The sequence below is a fragment of the Nuphar pumila genome, chromosome 7, assembly GCF_984573655.1.
Source record: "Nuphar pumila chromosome 7, dmNupPumi1.hap1.1, whole genome shotgun sequence".
Taxonomy (NCBI): Eukaryota; Viridiplantae; Streptophyta; class Magnoliopsida; order Nymphaeales; family Nymphaeaceae; genus Nuphar; species Nuphar pumila.
Genome location: NC_143255.1, coordinates 26,545,298 through 26,560,480, shown reverse-complemented (window position 1 = coordinate 26,560,480; position 15,183 = coordinate 26,545,298). Strand labels below are relative to the sequence as shown.

The window sequence follows — 15,183 nt, the reverse complement described above, 5'->3', positions numbered from 1 at the left end:
TGTCAGCTATCCAAATATCCAAGCCTTTTAGATCTTACGGTTATAACATATCAGCAACCTAACAGCTATCCAAAGATAGGGTCTCGGTGAAGATAATGCTTATCTCAACAAGTTGACAGGAGGATCACTCCTGAACTCTACAAGAATTAGCAACCTAACTTGCTATGAAAATTAAGAAAAATAATAAAATTTGCTAAATAATAACTAAAATTCATGCATAATATATCATCAAGCTCCCTTGCTCCTCTCTACTATTATATATAGCGAACCCGAGAGACCCTAGCTAGAAACCTTAATCATACTTTGGATCTGAGATAGATTTGAAACTTAACTAAGATCTGAACAAGATCCAAAAACCAATATCCAACTAGCATAATTAAAGAAAAATATGAATAATTAAGATGAATCCAAATGGACACTAAGAGCATGTTTGATAGCGTGTTCTGTGCGTGGCGAGGGACGCTAATGCCATTTTTTCCATGTTTTTGAACAAACGTGTGACGCGCAAAACACCGTAACGTTCCACCCATCCCTGTTACATAATGAACAGGCCCAGAGGAAACGTTTAGCGTCAGAAAAAAACCTCGACGAGGGCGCCCTCCATACTCCGTCTCTCTCTCTCACCCCAACTCTCTCACTCTCTCCTCTCTCTCACCCCAACTCTCTCATTCTCGTTGTTCTCTGCAACCTCAAACCATCACCGGCTGTTCTTTTTCTTCTCTCCCTCTCATTGCAACATCGGACCATCGCCAGAAGCACCTGCTCGCCTTGTCGTCGAAAGCCCTTGCACGCCGGAATCACAGCACGAGGTTGCAACAAGAGGGAGAAGAGAAAAATGTTGCAGTTGGAGATCTCTCTCAAAAAAAATGCGATTCTCTCTCTTCTCAATCGTCACTCTCATTCCTCTCTGCAGATGCTATGCCTTCTCTGTCGCCAGAGGCCACCTTACTCACCAGAGATCCCTCTACGCACCGGAACAGAAGTATGATTTATGTCAATAGGAAATGTGAGGGCCTTCCATAAAAGTGGGTCATGGTTAGCCTTGTTGATCTGTTCTGTTGATTATACAAAAATAAGTTTAGAATCTGTGTGGTGGTATTCGGGTTTGCTATTGGAATTGCTGAAATCCCAACCTTGATTCGAAATTATGGCGCTGATGATTTGTATAGTTCGTAGTGCATTCTTGAGTGTTTTGATTGAATCCATCTGTCGGAGAAGCTTGCGTTAAGTTATGACCTTTTTCTTTTTCTTTTTTTTGGCTCTATCTCTTCTTTTTAACCATGAGGTGGGATGCCAGTCAGCATCTTGGTTGTCCGTGATGTTTCCTATAAGCTCCTAACTAGCTTTATGATGCATTGCCAGCTATTGGATTTCTATTTTCAAGTCTCATCTTTTTTGCCCAAACGGCGATTAAACGACCATTGTCGATAGCTTGTTGCAATGAAACTAAGTTTAAGCAAGGCCAGGCACCGATGGGGATGGTTGTGTCTATTTGGGAAAAAAAGGTTGTTAGTCCTACTCCATGCTTATTATCGGGAAAGACAATGAAAATCAAACAGGAAGAAAGGAAGAGAAGTTTTGGGGTGGCTTGGGGGATTAGTCGCAGGGTTCTTATGTTTTTGCAATAAAATGTGCTCTATACTTATAACTGGTATTTTTCAGCTTGTCACTGCTTCTAACTTTAAATTTGTTTGTTGTTTGAATTGCAGTTCTAGATTGAACCCGTGCTTCCACAATTCTCTTGAAGGGTGTAAACTTGGAACTCTTTTTCCTCTTGTATCTCCAATAAAAAGATTTAATACACAGTCCTTCGTGGTGATCCTTCACAGACTAGCAAGAAGCCTAAAATGGCAAACGTGACCATTACAAATATTTTGGAAAAGGTGTTCCATAACTTTACATGCACCTTGGATTATTTTCACATCTTCTTAGCTTATTATCTTATCATTGGTGAATCCATATTCTGCAATTCTACCTTTGAATTTTATATTGGTTGTATCAGATGCCTAATGTTTGTGTTGATTTTCCTTGTCAGAGTTGCAGACCGAATTTCTCATTACAGTCAAAATTTGGCTTTCTTGTTTATTTGCATATGACTGAAAAGGACAAAGATTATAGATATATGGCAACATCTGATCTGCTTAATGAGCTAAACAAGGAAAGTTTTAAAGTTGAAAGTGACCTGGAGATCAAGTTGTCCAATACTGTGCTCCAACAGCTTGATGATGCTGCTGGCGATGTTTCTGGATTAGCAGTTAAATGGTTTGTTTCCTATGCTGCTCTTTTTTCTGAATGCATCTTAAACTGCTTCAGCTTCACATAGTTACTTCACTACATTTGTGCAACACCCTCTTTTAAATAATCTCTTGGTTCCCTTCAACATTGCTTTTCTTGCTGTTATTAACTCCCTCCATAGCTTTCAGTCTCACAAAAAATTCTTATTTCCTTGTTCTGAGTGGGATATGATATAAAGGGTTTAGGTCTGCATCAAAATCGAACATGATATCTTCACTTTTCTTTTAATGTGAAATATCACTATGACAAGCAGTACATGACAGAGGGGCTGTACTTTGATGGGTTTGGTGATGGATAAACTTTAGATTGGCAGTTGAAGGCTTCATGGAAGTGCATGGTATCAATTATTGAAGCCTTTTCCCCTAGAAGAGTGATGATCAACTATAGAAACACTTGATGCTATGATAGCAGCTAAGCTGCTAGATCATGTATTCCCTGTCAGCTTGATGTATAAAGCAACTGTACCAAGACTCATTCGGGTGACCCAGGATTATTGACTTGGCTTAAGAGCTGGATGACTTGAGGACAAAAGAGATTCTGACAGACTTAATTTTTATTTGGAAGGCCCTCGCATCTCCTATTGACATAAATCATGCTTCTGTTCCCGTGTGGCTTTTAGGTGCTTCATAAAAGTGGGTCATGGTTATCCTTGCCTAGCTCATCCAACCTCTTAGCTTTCAACCCACTGATGTGCAAATATTATCAAGAGAAATTGGCTACCTAGATATGAACACTTCTAAGATTTTAGAAGTACCCAAGCAGTTCATAGAGTTACAAGAATAGTGAGGGACTTGGTTGTAGAAGAAAATGCCCTTGGTTGCCACTAGAGGCGTTGCTGCTCCAAGACTACCACATTTCTAGTAATTTTTCTTGTTTCTGTTTTTATTGCTGATCATATTAAACAAATAGGTAAAAAATACGTACCCTAGTAAAATATCATTTAAGCTTTTCATACTTTCTTGATCAGTTAAATGTTTATGTTGAGGTCACCATCCAAATGAATTATATGGTTGCAATCATATGTTCAAGTGTAGGAAAACTTCTATATGTATGCATATAAGACCCAAGCAGCTTGTGAAAGTGTTAAAATTGAAAACACCCAGTTGACTGTGATCATCAGAATCACAACTATTTTGAATTTAAGCACCTTTATGACCTATGTTAGTGTTTTTGTGATTTTGTTCGATAGCTTGATCAAATTTTGTGTTTTTAATTGTGTTCTCAAGAGTTTAAATAATTTTTTTTCTGCTATTTATTGTTGCAGGATAGTTTATTTTGGAGGTTGCAGGATTTGAGTTTGGGGAAAAGCGAAATTCTGGAAAATTTGTAACTTCTTTTGGTGCCTGTAATTCGTTTTCTGGCATTGAGCTTGAAGGGAAAAGTGGGTTTCACTTTGTTTCATGTTGCAGTATGTATTTGGCTTAGTTAATGCATGTTGGGAGGGGGGCTATTGTGACTGATTTGGATTGATGATTTTGGTTTGTAATTGGATTCCTGTACGCTATATGTTAATGATGGTTGTAAAGCGAATTGTGTACATATGAGTAATATGATTGATGGGCTCAATAGTTGTTAACATTACCTGAAATTCTGGACAAAGGCTCTTACAAGAGGAAAATCTTATGGTTGAGTCATTTTTCACTTGAGATATATATTTTTCATCCCTCTCAGAGGGACTTTGCTTTGCCTACCTTAAATAAAGCTCTCCATCCAAGAAAAGGAAAAAGAGAAAGAAAATGTTTAAAACAGTAGAACAAGAAGAGCTGTCTTGTGGAAAATGAAAGCTCTCGTTCAGGACTGCTGCTGCTCATATGTGTAGGCACTTCCTAGTCATCTTGGACTCTTAGTTCTTCCATGGCTCACTGGAATTCGACTATTGATTATGCTCAAATTACTGTAAGGCCTGCATGTGGAAGAACAAATCTTTCTCATTAGCTGGCAGGGCCACACTGTGGTTAATTAGTCACTTTCATATTACTTTTGAAAATGCTTGTTAAAACTGGTGCAATGAGCACCTTCTTATGGCATAGTTATGAGAGAATTGATAACGTGATTATTCCCCCAAGCTTTGACACGTGTGAAAAGTGCATATGTCATGTGTATGTGCACATGCACGTCTAGGTGTGTCGGTGAGGGTGGGTATGCGCGTATTGAGCCACGATACCTTATGGCAGTGTGCTCTTGGTTTGTATAGATAATCAGCAGTAGCTATATGTAACCCCTTGCAAATATTATTACAATAGGTTTTCATGCTGCTCCTTAGAAATGCTATATTTGAAAATCAAAGTTGTTACCAACCTTCATTTTTCATGACTGTCCCAAAAGAAAAAAATCATGATTTTAAACATAATTTCGTAATTGGATCCATATTCGGGCAAAAAAACATAATAAACTTGTTAAAACATGTAAAATGGTGGATGGATCGGGTCATACAATGCAAAATAATCCACGACTGTTCAAATTGTCCGCACATTGTTATCAAACAACGGACATTTGAAACATATAATTTGAGTACGATCCAAACAAACATTGGACTTGGAACAGTTGTTACGGAATGAACAGAACCAATGTTGTGTTCCATTTTTTTTGTTCATTTTGTCCAACCCTGGACAAGCCATCAAACATACTCTAAGGACCCACTAGTGTTTCGCTCCCCCTCCTGCATTAGGTATTAATTGACACCCTCAAACCCAACCCAATTGTAAATGAAACTGAGTTTTTGCTTGGATCTTACTAGACCTGGGCCAAGTTACATTGGAGAGTGGATTCAGTTTTAGATCTAGATCCAATCAAATCTTACAATGAAAGTTTGGATCTGATTAAGACATGAACCCTGCAATACTGGATCAACTAAAAAACAGATAAAATCTATTGATTTCCTACTGAAAAGGAGAAAACAGGTAGATCACACTATCAAAACCGTGGGGTCCCAGGTTTGAATCCCACGAGACTATCTCGCAGCTTGCCTATAAAACATAAGGGTCAGATTGGACCCGAATCTGCCGATATTTTCTTATCTGGTTTTGACTAGGATCCAAATAGATATGATTGTGTTTGTTCCGGACCCGACAATTTGTGTCAGATTGGATTTGGAACAGGATCAAAACCTTGACTCGTTTTCACCCCTAGTTGTAAATTCCTCACTTGTCCGCAAACTCATGGGGAACAATTGGTCCAGGGTGAATGCGGCCAAACCATATATGTCTGAACTAAAACCCGACCTGTACACGAACTCAAATGGACCATTGATCTAGCTTGAAAGGGACCGGACCACGTCTGAACCACTCCGGGTTCAAGTTTAACAGGGTCCGCTGACTCAGCCCTACAAGCCTATCCCCCCGGACACTGTCAAACTAGGTCAGGCCTAGACCGTTGTCCGAACAGGATCCGACCCAAACACGCGTCACTTTCGTCCAAGCCTGGTGGGTATCTGACGATGGAACCAGAAGGGACGGAACAGACACGGCGCGGTTACTCGCTGTCTCCTTGAAGGGTACTTTCGTAATTAAATTGATCCCAGTTTAGCCTCAAAAAGTAGCAAAAAAAAATTATAATGCCATTAATGCTCTTGCTCTCTTTTTCAATTTGATACTTAACAAAGGACGTCTTTTGACCATAGCACGAGGACACGCGATGCCGGGTCCGTTCACATGTTCGATTTTTTTTTTTCCAAATTACGGTACGAGGATACATATTATTTTATTTTTAATAAAAAACTGTTTTTTAATCTTTTAAAAGTAAAAAAATGCATGATTCACATTAAAAGTATTAAAATATTACTACTACTGCAACAACACAAAACAATTAGGGTCGGCGATATGAATCAAAAAAGAAAATCATTTTGGGTCTTTCACATGAATCCTTCTCCACCAATCATTTTTGTCCAATGCCGGTTCAAAGCATTCATATCATTTCCTATCACCTTCATCTGTGTCTTCCTAGGCCTACCCCGACCTCTTTTAACTAATATATTTTCTCATTTCTCCATCCTTTTGATTGGAGCATCATTAGGCCTTATTAAAATAATGTTCATGCATGTGTGTCATCAAGTCAAAACCCATACCCAAAACGATGTGTCCTTAACAAAAACAAAAACAATGATGCTCAGCCTGTCATACTTATGGTATCTGTGCATAAAACTCTAAGGGCTTACCCCTTGACCCCAGGTAATCGTCAAGCTTTGGCTAATGAAAGAAGACGGGGGTGACGCTCATGGGATTTGAACCCAGACTAGGCCCCATCTCACTAAGCCAAACCCCTTGGGTCTAGGAATGCAACTACTTTTGAAGACAAGCAATTGCCACAAGAGCAACCCATTGGAGACAACATTTTTGCAGTTGGGGAACAAGTGAAATCAAGGTTGTTAAATGCGATGAGGCGAAGCGAGGCGTTGAGCCTGTGCTTCGCCTCTGAGGCGTACGCCTCTCACAACTGGAATGGAAGTGAAGCGGTGGGAGGGGAGGCAGTAAGAGAAGGACCACCCGCCTAGCTGGTACGGAAGCGAGGGATATGCCGGTCGTCCGGTGGTCGGAGAAGACTGAGCAGCAGCTGCAGCACAGCAACTCCGGTGGTCGGTGGTCACAACTGGATGAGGGGCGCATCACAGCAACGCCTCAGTACCTTGAGCGTGCGCCTCGCCTCTGAGGCGTACGCCTCTCACAACACTGAGTGAAATAATTCTTTAGAAACAAAAAAGCTGAAGTGGCAGGGAGATGTTTGCAACTGGACTCGTCGGGTTCAAAACCCAATGGTATAGTTGTATAGTTGGTAGGGTCTGCCTAACCCCAGCTTGCCTTTAAAAAAAAAAAAATCCACGTGGTTGCATTGAGATTGCTACCATAGAAACCAAGTTTAAGCAGAAAAATTAATGAGTATTAAAAGAGCTTTTTGTGCAAAAAAATCTCATTGATTTACATGACTGGGTCTCATATGTACCCTCCACACCGAATGAGATTGCTGGATGGTAAGGTTGTACTATCATAACTTCACAAGTAAGAACTTCCTGAGGTAAAACACAGATAAAAAAAGTTCCTGAGGTAAAAACACAGATGAATTATCTTTGAGTTTGCTTATAAAAAAAAAAGTTAATTATAAATTTTTTTTATATATTTTTAAAAAACTAAGAAATAAAATTATTGAAGCCTGAAAGTTTTTTTTTTTGTTTCAAAATCTTGGTTTTTCTTGTAGTGGTTTCAATGTCATGCAAAGAATGGATAGGGCTCATTAAGAAAAGAGAGAAGAGAACAACCCATAATGAATGAGTGCCACCTCCAACTAAAATTTCAGTCCTCAATATTTATAATTTTTTTGTGCCAATTTTCACAAAAAATATCATCTATTTAAATTTTGAAAAGGGTAACATAAATAGATAATACAAAAAATGAAAGCATTAAAAACCTAGGAAGTAATTTGTATCGATAAATATATGGATGTTGCTCACAAAAATAACAATACTTTATAGTTATTTATATCAATGTCTCAAAATTTCGCGATATTACGGAAGCATAATTTCCAACAGAACCACCCCCAACAACAAACGATGGACACGGTGAAATATCAGGGGCAGAATCGTCCAATAAAAAATACGACGATTTTGCTTGAAAGGAGATAGGGTTTTTTTGGTCATTTATCACCGTACAAAGGGTATATGACGTGTCAGCTCGGGGTGTGACGCCGTAAGAAAACAGAGGGAGCGGCAAAACGAGAGCGAAGAGAGAGAAATTCTACTTTTTTATACAACATAAAATAAATTTTGGAGAAAAGGAGGGAGGAATCCGGCGAGTAGGCCAGAATAAGTGGAGGAGGATGAAGGCGTCTGAGGGAATATTACGGTCTCCGCTGGACAAGCCCTTGAGGGAGCTGACGGAGGAGGACATCTCGCAGATCACGCGCGAAGATTGCCGGAGATATCTTAAAGAGAAAGGTCCGATTTTTCACCTCTCCTTTTTCCCTCTTGCTTTCTTGGGCTTTCGTTCCTAAGTAGGAAGAGTAGATCGCAATCTTTGTTTCTCCTGCGAGCGAGGGAGTTTCCGGCGATCTTCTTCTCACTCTTGTTCCTTCTTTCCTCTTCTTCTACCTATTGTGAAGGAATGCGACGGCCGTCCTGGAACAAGTCTCAGGCAATTCAGCAGGTCATCTCGCTCAAATCGCTCTTCGAGACGTGGCCTGGGAAGGGCGAATCCGGCTGCGGGAAACCGTCGAAGAAGAAGACCTCTCCGGCCTCATCCGGCGGGCCGCGCCCCCCGGACGGCGCCGTAGAAGATCTCGTGAGCCTTTCAGAACTGAGCGTTCCTTTCATCCCTCGACTATTTTACGAATTCTTTCTCGCGGAAATCTTTTCTCTCCAGATCATACGGTTGGCCGTGCTCCTCGCTTCCTTTTTCCGTCAAATTTTAATTTATTTTTTTGTCGATTTCTTCTTTTGTTGTTTCGTTCTAGGGGTCGTCTTCCGGTGGAGAGGAGAGACGATCCGTACCGGAGGATTTGGAGACACCGGCGGTGACGCCGGACCCGTCAGCACCTGCGCCGCTCAGCCTTCCGGTGATCTGCCCGAGTGGGGCGGATTTAGACGGGGAGAGATCAGCCGGAGACGCCGGAGATTTCCCTATGTGAGTTCTTTTTATCCTCGTTTTTTTTTTAATTCGAGAAGTTAGGGTTCGTTCATGGGCCTTTTTCTGCTTTTTTATTTTTTGCCCTTGAACGTTTTTAGTTATGACGTGAGTATCCTTTGTTTCTCGTAAAGACCGATACGCTCTTCTGGCCGACAACACTTGCTTCTGAGATTCGGGTAAGTGCCTTTGAACCGGTCCAGATTGATATGGGTTACGTCCTATTTGGTTCCGGATTGGGTTGACCCGTTAGTTAGATGTCCTTTGTATGAGCTACTGTTGTAGATGGATTGGACATGGGCTGGATCATGTTGATCCGAATCCAATCCTGAATTCTGAGCCATAGATTTGGACGCGGGTTCCGGTTCAGGATGTGAGGAAGTACGGTTGAATCTAGTTCGTTTGTATGTGTTCGCTTTGATCCGATTACGCATTAGAATATTATTTTCAGGATTGAGATTGAAGGTTCAATCAAACCCGATCCATTCGCAGAATAAAGAGGGTAGGCTCATCCCCGTCAACGGTTCTGTTCCGGTTCTAAACATTCTTCATAGTCAAATTTGCTTTCATGCAACCATCAAAAGGAGAAAAAGATTGAATGACATGTCATCTTCATTATCATTAATGCGTTCATGAAGCCAAGCTCTGCTTGGGTAAGGTTGGAAACCAAGCTTCGCAGCCTGTGGCTTGGCTGGTGCTCGGCTCCCAAAGAGAATTTGTTAAAGCACGTCTTGCAGGTTCAAAGCCCAATGGTACGTTGAATAATAACTAGTGGGATCTTCCTAACCTCAGCTTGCGTTTTGAAAAAAGAATTTCTAAAATGCAGACTAAACACGAACTACTTGGCTCAAATTTCTTCTTTTTTATAATCAAAGGGAAACCATTCCCCCAACCCCCACACACATCATCAACCAGACATTGGTTGGGCTACGGTTGGTAGGTCCTCTCTGCTCACCCTCAGTTTTGACCCGTGGGATGCCACCCGTGAGTTTAACTTGTGACTTCCCGTCAACTTGACCAACGGTTAAATTTTAAATATTAAAAAATAGGAAAAAACATAAAAGACGTATAGAAATAAAAATATCACGTTAATAATGTGATAATATCATGATAATTAAAACAAAAGTGATATTTTGAAAAATCGTTCATTTTTTATTAAATCGGTTTTTGAAAATTTTCAAAAAACGGTCGATATTTCTGATTGTTCGTCGTTTGGTCGACTTTTCTATCTTTGCTGGTTTATCAAAGATACATTCTCATCCCTCTCTCTCTAAAAGAAGTCTACGTCTGGCATGAGCAGGTGCACCATGAAGAAGAACTCCGCACAGTTGACCATCTTCTACGAAGGCAAGGTTAACGTCTACGACGACGTCTCGTCGGAGAAGGTCGGTCCCATCCCCCTCTCTATTTTTCACATATGCCTTTTCCTTTTCCCATTTCTGGGTTTCCGCCGTGGGTGGTGGTGGCTCACTGGCCTTTTCTTGGTGGTCCACCTCAGGCCCGAGCGATCCTGCTGCTGGCCGGAAGCCCCAACTTCATGCCGCACGTCCCGGAGCTCCCCCGCCCCTCCGTCTTCCCCGCCAGGCGACCCAGGCCGCGCTCTACCCCGCCTCCCACCTTTCCCCCCTCGTCTCCAACCGGTGCGTTCCCGATCCTGCCCCTTCCTTTTTCATAATTTACTAAAACGCCCCCAATTATGGTAGTCTGCCATGCCTCGGAGCCGGCCTGTCGCCATCTGTATGGAAACGATGAAAATGCGCCTTCCTCTAATTACTGTAAAGGGCGTTTTCGTCATTTCTTGGATGATAAGCGTATTTTGGTAATTAGTTGTTCTGCTTTATTGCAGATGTCCCGAAGACTAGGAAGGAATCGGTGCAGCGATTCTTGGAGAAGCGGAAGGACCGGTACGATCATTTCCTTTTGGATGTCCCTGGTTTGCAGCGATAAAAAGTTGGACATCTCGGTTATTCTGGATATCGTTAAGGGGATGTTGGTAATTTCATTTGTTTTGGGGGGTAATTTTCAGGGGACGGCCAAAGGGTCCCTGCGGACGGCCCAAGTCGACGTTGGGTCTGGAGCAATACCTGAGTCAGCAGATACGCGAGTCGAGTCGGAATTTCCGATCCGGTTCGGGGGACACGTGCTCACCCACAAACCCTGTGACACCCCCCACACCGACCCGAACCGCGACCGTCCGGAGCCAAACCGTGTTCTCCAGTGACCTCAACAACGACGACGGTAAGTCCTCGTCCCCCTGCAAAGCTTCTTTCTTTCTATTTTCGATGCCTGTTGGTCCAGATCCAGATCCGGTTGAGTTCGCTTAGCAGATCCAGATATAGGTGTGATTAGGCGTATAATGTATAGTGCGCGTCCCGTTGGATTACGGATTTCTGCAAAAGCATCGACCCAGCGTGGGTTTGATCGCAGTCTGGGATGCCTTGTCCTTGTGTGGGTCTGAATTGCGTTTGGATCCTAGCGGAGCCAACTTGATCCGTTTACGCAGAATGGGGAAATATGGAACTGTGATTGTTTCATCCGCTTCTTCCATAACCATCACGGTTGTGGCTTGTTGGTTTCGGGTTTCGGATTGTGAGTCACCATCCAAGATCTAGTTACGTTGGTATTGGTCTGTACAAATTGTAGAGGCTCTGGTCAGATGGGTGATCACTGAACCGAATCGAAGTATAGTTCTCTGGTGTAGATCTGATATCCGAATTCTGTGTGGTGTATCGGATCAAGTGAAATTAAACTGAAAGCGTGTACTTTGCATCCAAAACGTACAGACAAATTCAACCCGGATCCGAATGCAGATACAACTGAAAGCGACGTTTCCCCCTAATTCGATATCAGTTCTGAATCCGATCAAGACATTTAGATTCCCATCTTAAGAACCGTATTCGAAAGTAATGCATCTGATTCGGGTCATAGGTCCATCCCAGATCCGATTAATTTGCTATTTTGTTCTTTTCTTATTATTAGTGGAAGAAGAAGGGCTTGGACATTTCGGTAATTTGGAACATTTTTTTTCGTACTGCAGACACACATGACGGGGCCACGTAGCGCTTGACACGCGTCTTCTTGGGCTTCAGAGGGTGCGTTGATCCAAGTCGTCGGAGAGCGTCGCAGCGCGGGCCCCAACGGGAGAGCGCACGAGGCGTACGGTCCCACTCTTCTCGGAAACCGGTTCTCCCATACCGTATCCGATTTCGCGAAAGCTTTTTTCTGCCGTTTCGGTGGGGCCCGCAAGAAAGGCTGTTCTTTTCTTTCCGCTTTTTGCTAGAGTTCAACTCTGTCTGTGTTTGGAGGGGCGAATCACGAGAGAGACCAAAACGCCCTTCGACTTTTTGAATTTTTACGTGATTGCGCCGGTTCGTATTTCATTCTACCTCGTTTTTCTATTGCGTTTTTTTTTTCCCTTTGAATTTTCCAATTTAGCCCAAGCTCCCTTGGAAGAGAGAATTGGGTGGATATTGCGGTGGGTTGGTTCATGGGCTCGGGGTAACCGATCCAATATGCTGATTTTTTTGGCCTTAAGCTCGATTGACCGGGCTTGTCGTTATCTCAGGCTTAAAGTGTTAAGTATCCATTTTAATGGGCTTGACCCGACGTCGGCGTGATATGTAGTACAGAATTGAGTGAATTTGGAACATGGACCAGGTCTGGCTTGGGAGATGGCTTTCTGACTCGGCTGTCTTGGATCTGATTCTTCCTGGTCCAATAGGTCCTTGTAGTTCAAAGCCAAGTTTTGCAACCCTTGACTCAAAGCAGAACTCGATCTCTCTTGCTGTAAATGGGTCTCTTCTATCGGACCTAATTGCTTCTAGCTTTACAGGATATGAATAAAAAAAAAGTGTGGATTCAGGTTGGCTGCATTCGGGATTCTTTTTATTGGGAGCCCCCTTGTCATACTGGAGATTATTCAATTGGATCTTGTTGGGTACATCAAACCTGATTGATTTAATCGACCGGTGCCCAGTCAGTCGCATCCCTGCCAGCAAAAACACACACACACACACAAGAGTGTGTTGTGGGGTTCTCCTTGTGAATGGTTAGGTAAAAAATGAAGGGGTATATGGATGAACCTGCCTATCTGAAAATCTTGGATAAGTTGTGATATTGCATTGTGAGTCCAAATCTCAGCTTTTTCCATAGTAAGGATGCGTCCAACGTTACTCCTTGAATTTCTTGATAATATCAAAGTGCAAGCTTTTATTTTTAGATAATAATGACTCTGATGATTTCTTCTTTCACCTTTTTCTCCTTCAACCCTTCTTTCTTTTAGAGTCATCTGCCATCCTTATACTTGAATGGTCTCCCCTATCTTTTGTAGTGTGTGTCGGCGAAACCCTGTGTAAAACAACATAGACAGGGAGCGTATCTGGATTCGCCATAGTCAGTGTAGGTAGTTCGGCGTTCTCCTCAGTCGGTCGACGCCCACAATGAGCTCAGACCTTATGTCGACGGTGAGCAGAACCCTATTCTGCTAAATCTGAATGCAAAACTGAATTTGGGCAGGGAAGTGTTACGAAATCTCATCATCTTCATAACTCCTAACCCCTTATATAATGGAGGAATTGGGCAGTTACGTGAATGTGATCTCTCCACATTCACGTAACTCTCACCCACTAACTCCATTACTCAGCCACTTACGTGACCCACTAAGAGGGTGTCAAACCGGGTCAGACTGCGGGTTGGACCCGTAACCCAAAATGTCCAACATTCACCCACTTGACCCATTGACACCAAAAGTGTACTAAATCGATGTATATACCGTTATCTCGATTTAATTCTTTATGTGGGTTCACATGCCACCCTTTATCACAAGGATGAATCGTATGAGTCAATGATATGAAGACTCTTTTATGAAATGTCATATTTCCTTGTACTACTCTACAATTCACCTTCAGTGCTTAGGCATGTAAAGAAATTACCTTTATGAATAGGTTGGTCTCTCACCTATTATATTGGTCCTTTAATATTGTTATTCTGCTATTCTCTCTAACCCATATGAGAGATTCTTTATGCAAAATCAACAATAACTCAAAACCTTAGAGAATCAAAACATAAACACAAATGTGATTACATAATGTATTGTCATACATCAGAAGGAATAAAAAAGACCCATCCCCTTTACATGTTGGGAATACAATCCCGGTGCTAGCCCTTTAGTAAGGGGATCCGCAGTCATTTTCTTCGTCCCAATTGTATCAATACATACCAGATGATTCTGAGTCCTTTCTTTAACAACAAAATATTTTAACTCCATGTGTCGACACGATGTTGAGCTCTTGTTGTTATTTAAAAAAGACATGGTTGCTTCATTGTCACAAAAGATCTTTAGTGGTCTCTCAATATAGTCCACTATACCAATACCATAATGAAGTTCCTTATCCAAATGGCCTGTGACGAAGTCTCGTATAGAGCAATAAATTCTGCCTCCATGGTATGAGCAGCAGTGGTAGACTGTTTTTCGCTTCTCCATGAGACAACACCACCCGCTAGAAGGAAAATGTATCCAGTAGTGGATTTTCTACTGTCAATACACCCTCCTATGTCTGTATCAGAGTATCCAATGACCTCTAGGTGGTCAACTTTCATGTAGATCAACATATAGTCTTTCGTTCCTTGTAAATAGCGCATGACCTTCTTCGCTGCCTTCCAGTGCGCAATGCCTGGATTTGACTGATATCTACCAAGCATTCCTACAACAAATGCTATATCAGGTCGAGTGCAGGTTTACGCGTACTGTTAACTCCCAACTGCCGAGGCATATGGGACAACATCCATCTGAGCCTTTGCAATATCATCCTGAGGACAGTCCTTCAAGCTCAATTTATCCCCTTTCACTATAGGTGCCGAACTAGGAGAACAATTCTCCATCACATATCTTTTAAGAACCTTAAGGATATAGGATTTCTAAGATAGGCCAAGGACACCCTTAGTTCTGTTACGGCGGATCTCGATTCCAATGACATAAGTGGCCTCACCCATGTCTTTCATATCGAAATGAGAGAAAAGAAATTCTTTTGTTCCATGTAAAAAACTTAAATCATTAGTTGCAAGAAGAATATCGTCAACATATAAAACCAAAATTATGAACTTACTCCCACTAGTCTTAATGTAAATACACTGATCAACAATGTTTTAGTGAATCCAAAGTTCATAATTACCTGATTGAACTTCTTATACCACTGGCGGGAGGCCTATTTAAGTTCATAAATTGACTTATTCAATTTGCAAACTAAGTTATTCGAGTCATCTATACTGAAACCATGAGGTT

The 15,183-nt window shown here is 41.8% G+C and overlaps 1 protein-coding gene and 1 long non-coding RNA gene across 3 annotated transcripts; both read left to right on the top strand.

Moving 5' to 3' along the window:
* Positions 1-637: 637 nt before the first annotated feature.
* On the top strand, positions 638-3,824 carry LOC149831615 (uncharacterized). Its single transcript, XR_016433040.1, has 4 exons — positions 638-1,025; positions 1,710-1,883; positions 2,036-2,262; positions 3,560-3,824. It is a non-coding gene; the product is annotated as an uncharacterized LOC149831615 (long non-coding RNA).
* A 4,152-nt stretch (positions 3,825-7,976) lies between these two features.
* Positions 7,977-12,287, top strand: LOC149831614 (protein TIFY 4B-like). Of its 2 annotated transcripts, XM_090012146.1 has the most exons (8): positions 7,977-8,218; positions 8,383-8,561; positions 8,734-8,903; positions 10,204-10,288; positions 10,402-10,543; positions 10,750-10,807; positions 10,930-11,141; positions 11,941-12,287. In XM_090012146.1, the coding sequence occupies exons 1-8, from the start codon at positions 8,101-8,103 to the stop codon at positions 11,961-11,963; spliced, it is 987 nt and encodes a 328-aa protein (XP_089868272.1). In that variant the 5' UTR covers positions 7,977-8,100; the 3' UTR covers positions 11,964-12,287. The 2 variants fall into 2 exon arrangements, with proteins under 2 accessions (XP_089868272.1, XP_089868273.1); XM_090012147.1 differs by lacking the exon at positions 10,930-11,141.
* The last annotated feature ends 2,896 nt before the right edge of the window (positions 12,288-15,183 follow it).

What these genes read in the sequence shown, in the direction of transcription:
- LOC149831614 (XM_090012146.1), top strand. Translation starts at nt 8,101, where the DNA reads ATGAAGGCGTCTGAGGGAATATTACGGTCTCCGCTGGACAAGCCCTTG. An exon ending in TCCCCCCTCGTCTCCAACCG is followed by an intron (nt 10,544 to 10,749) that starts GTGCGTTCCCGA and finishes GCTTTATTGCAG; the next exon opens with ATGTCCCGAAGACTAGGAAG. An exon ending in TGACCTCAACAACGACGACG is followed by an intron (nt 11,142 to 11,940) that starts GTAAGTCCTCGT and finishes TTCGTACTGCAG; the next exon opens with ACACACATGACGGGGCCACG.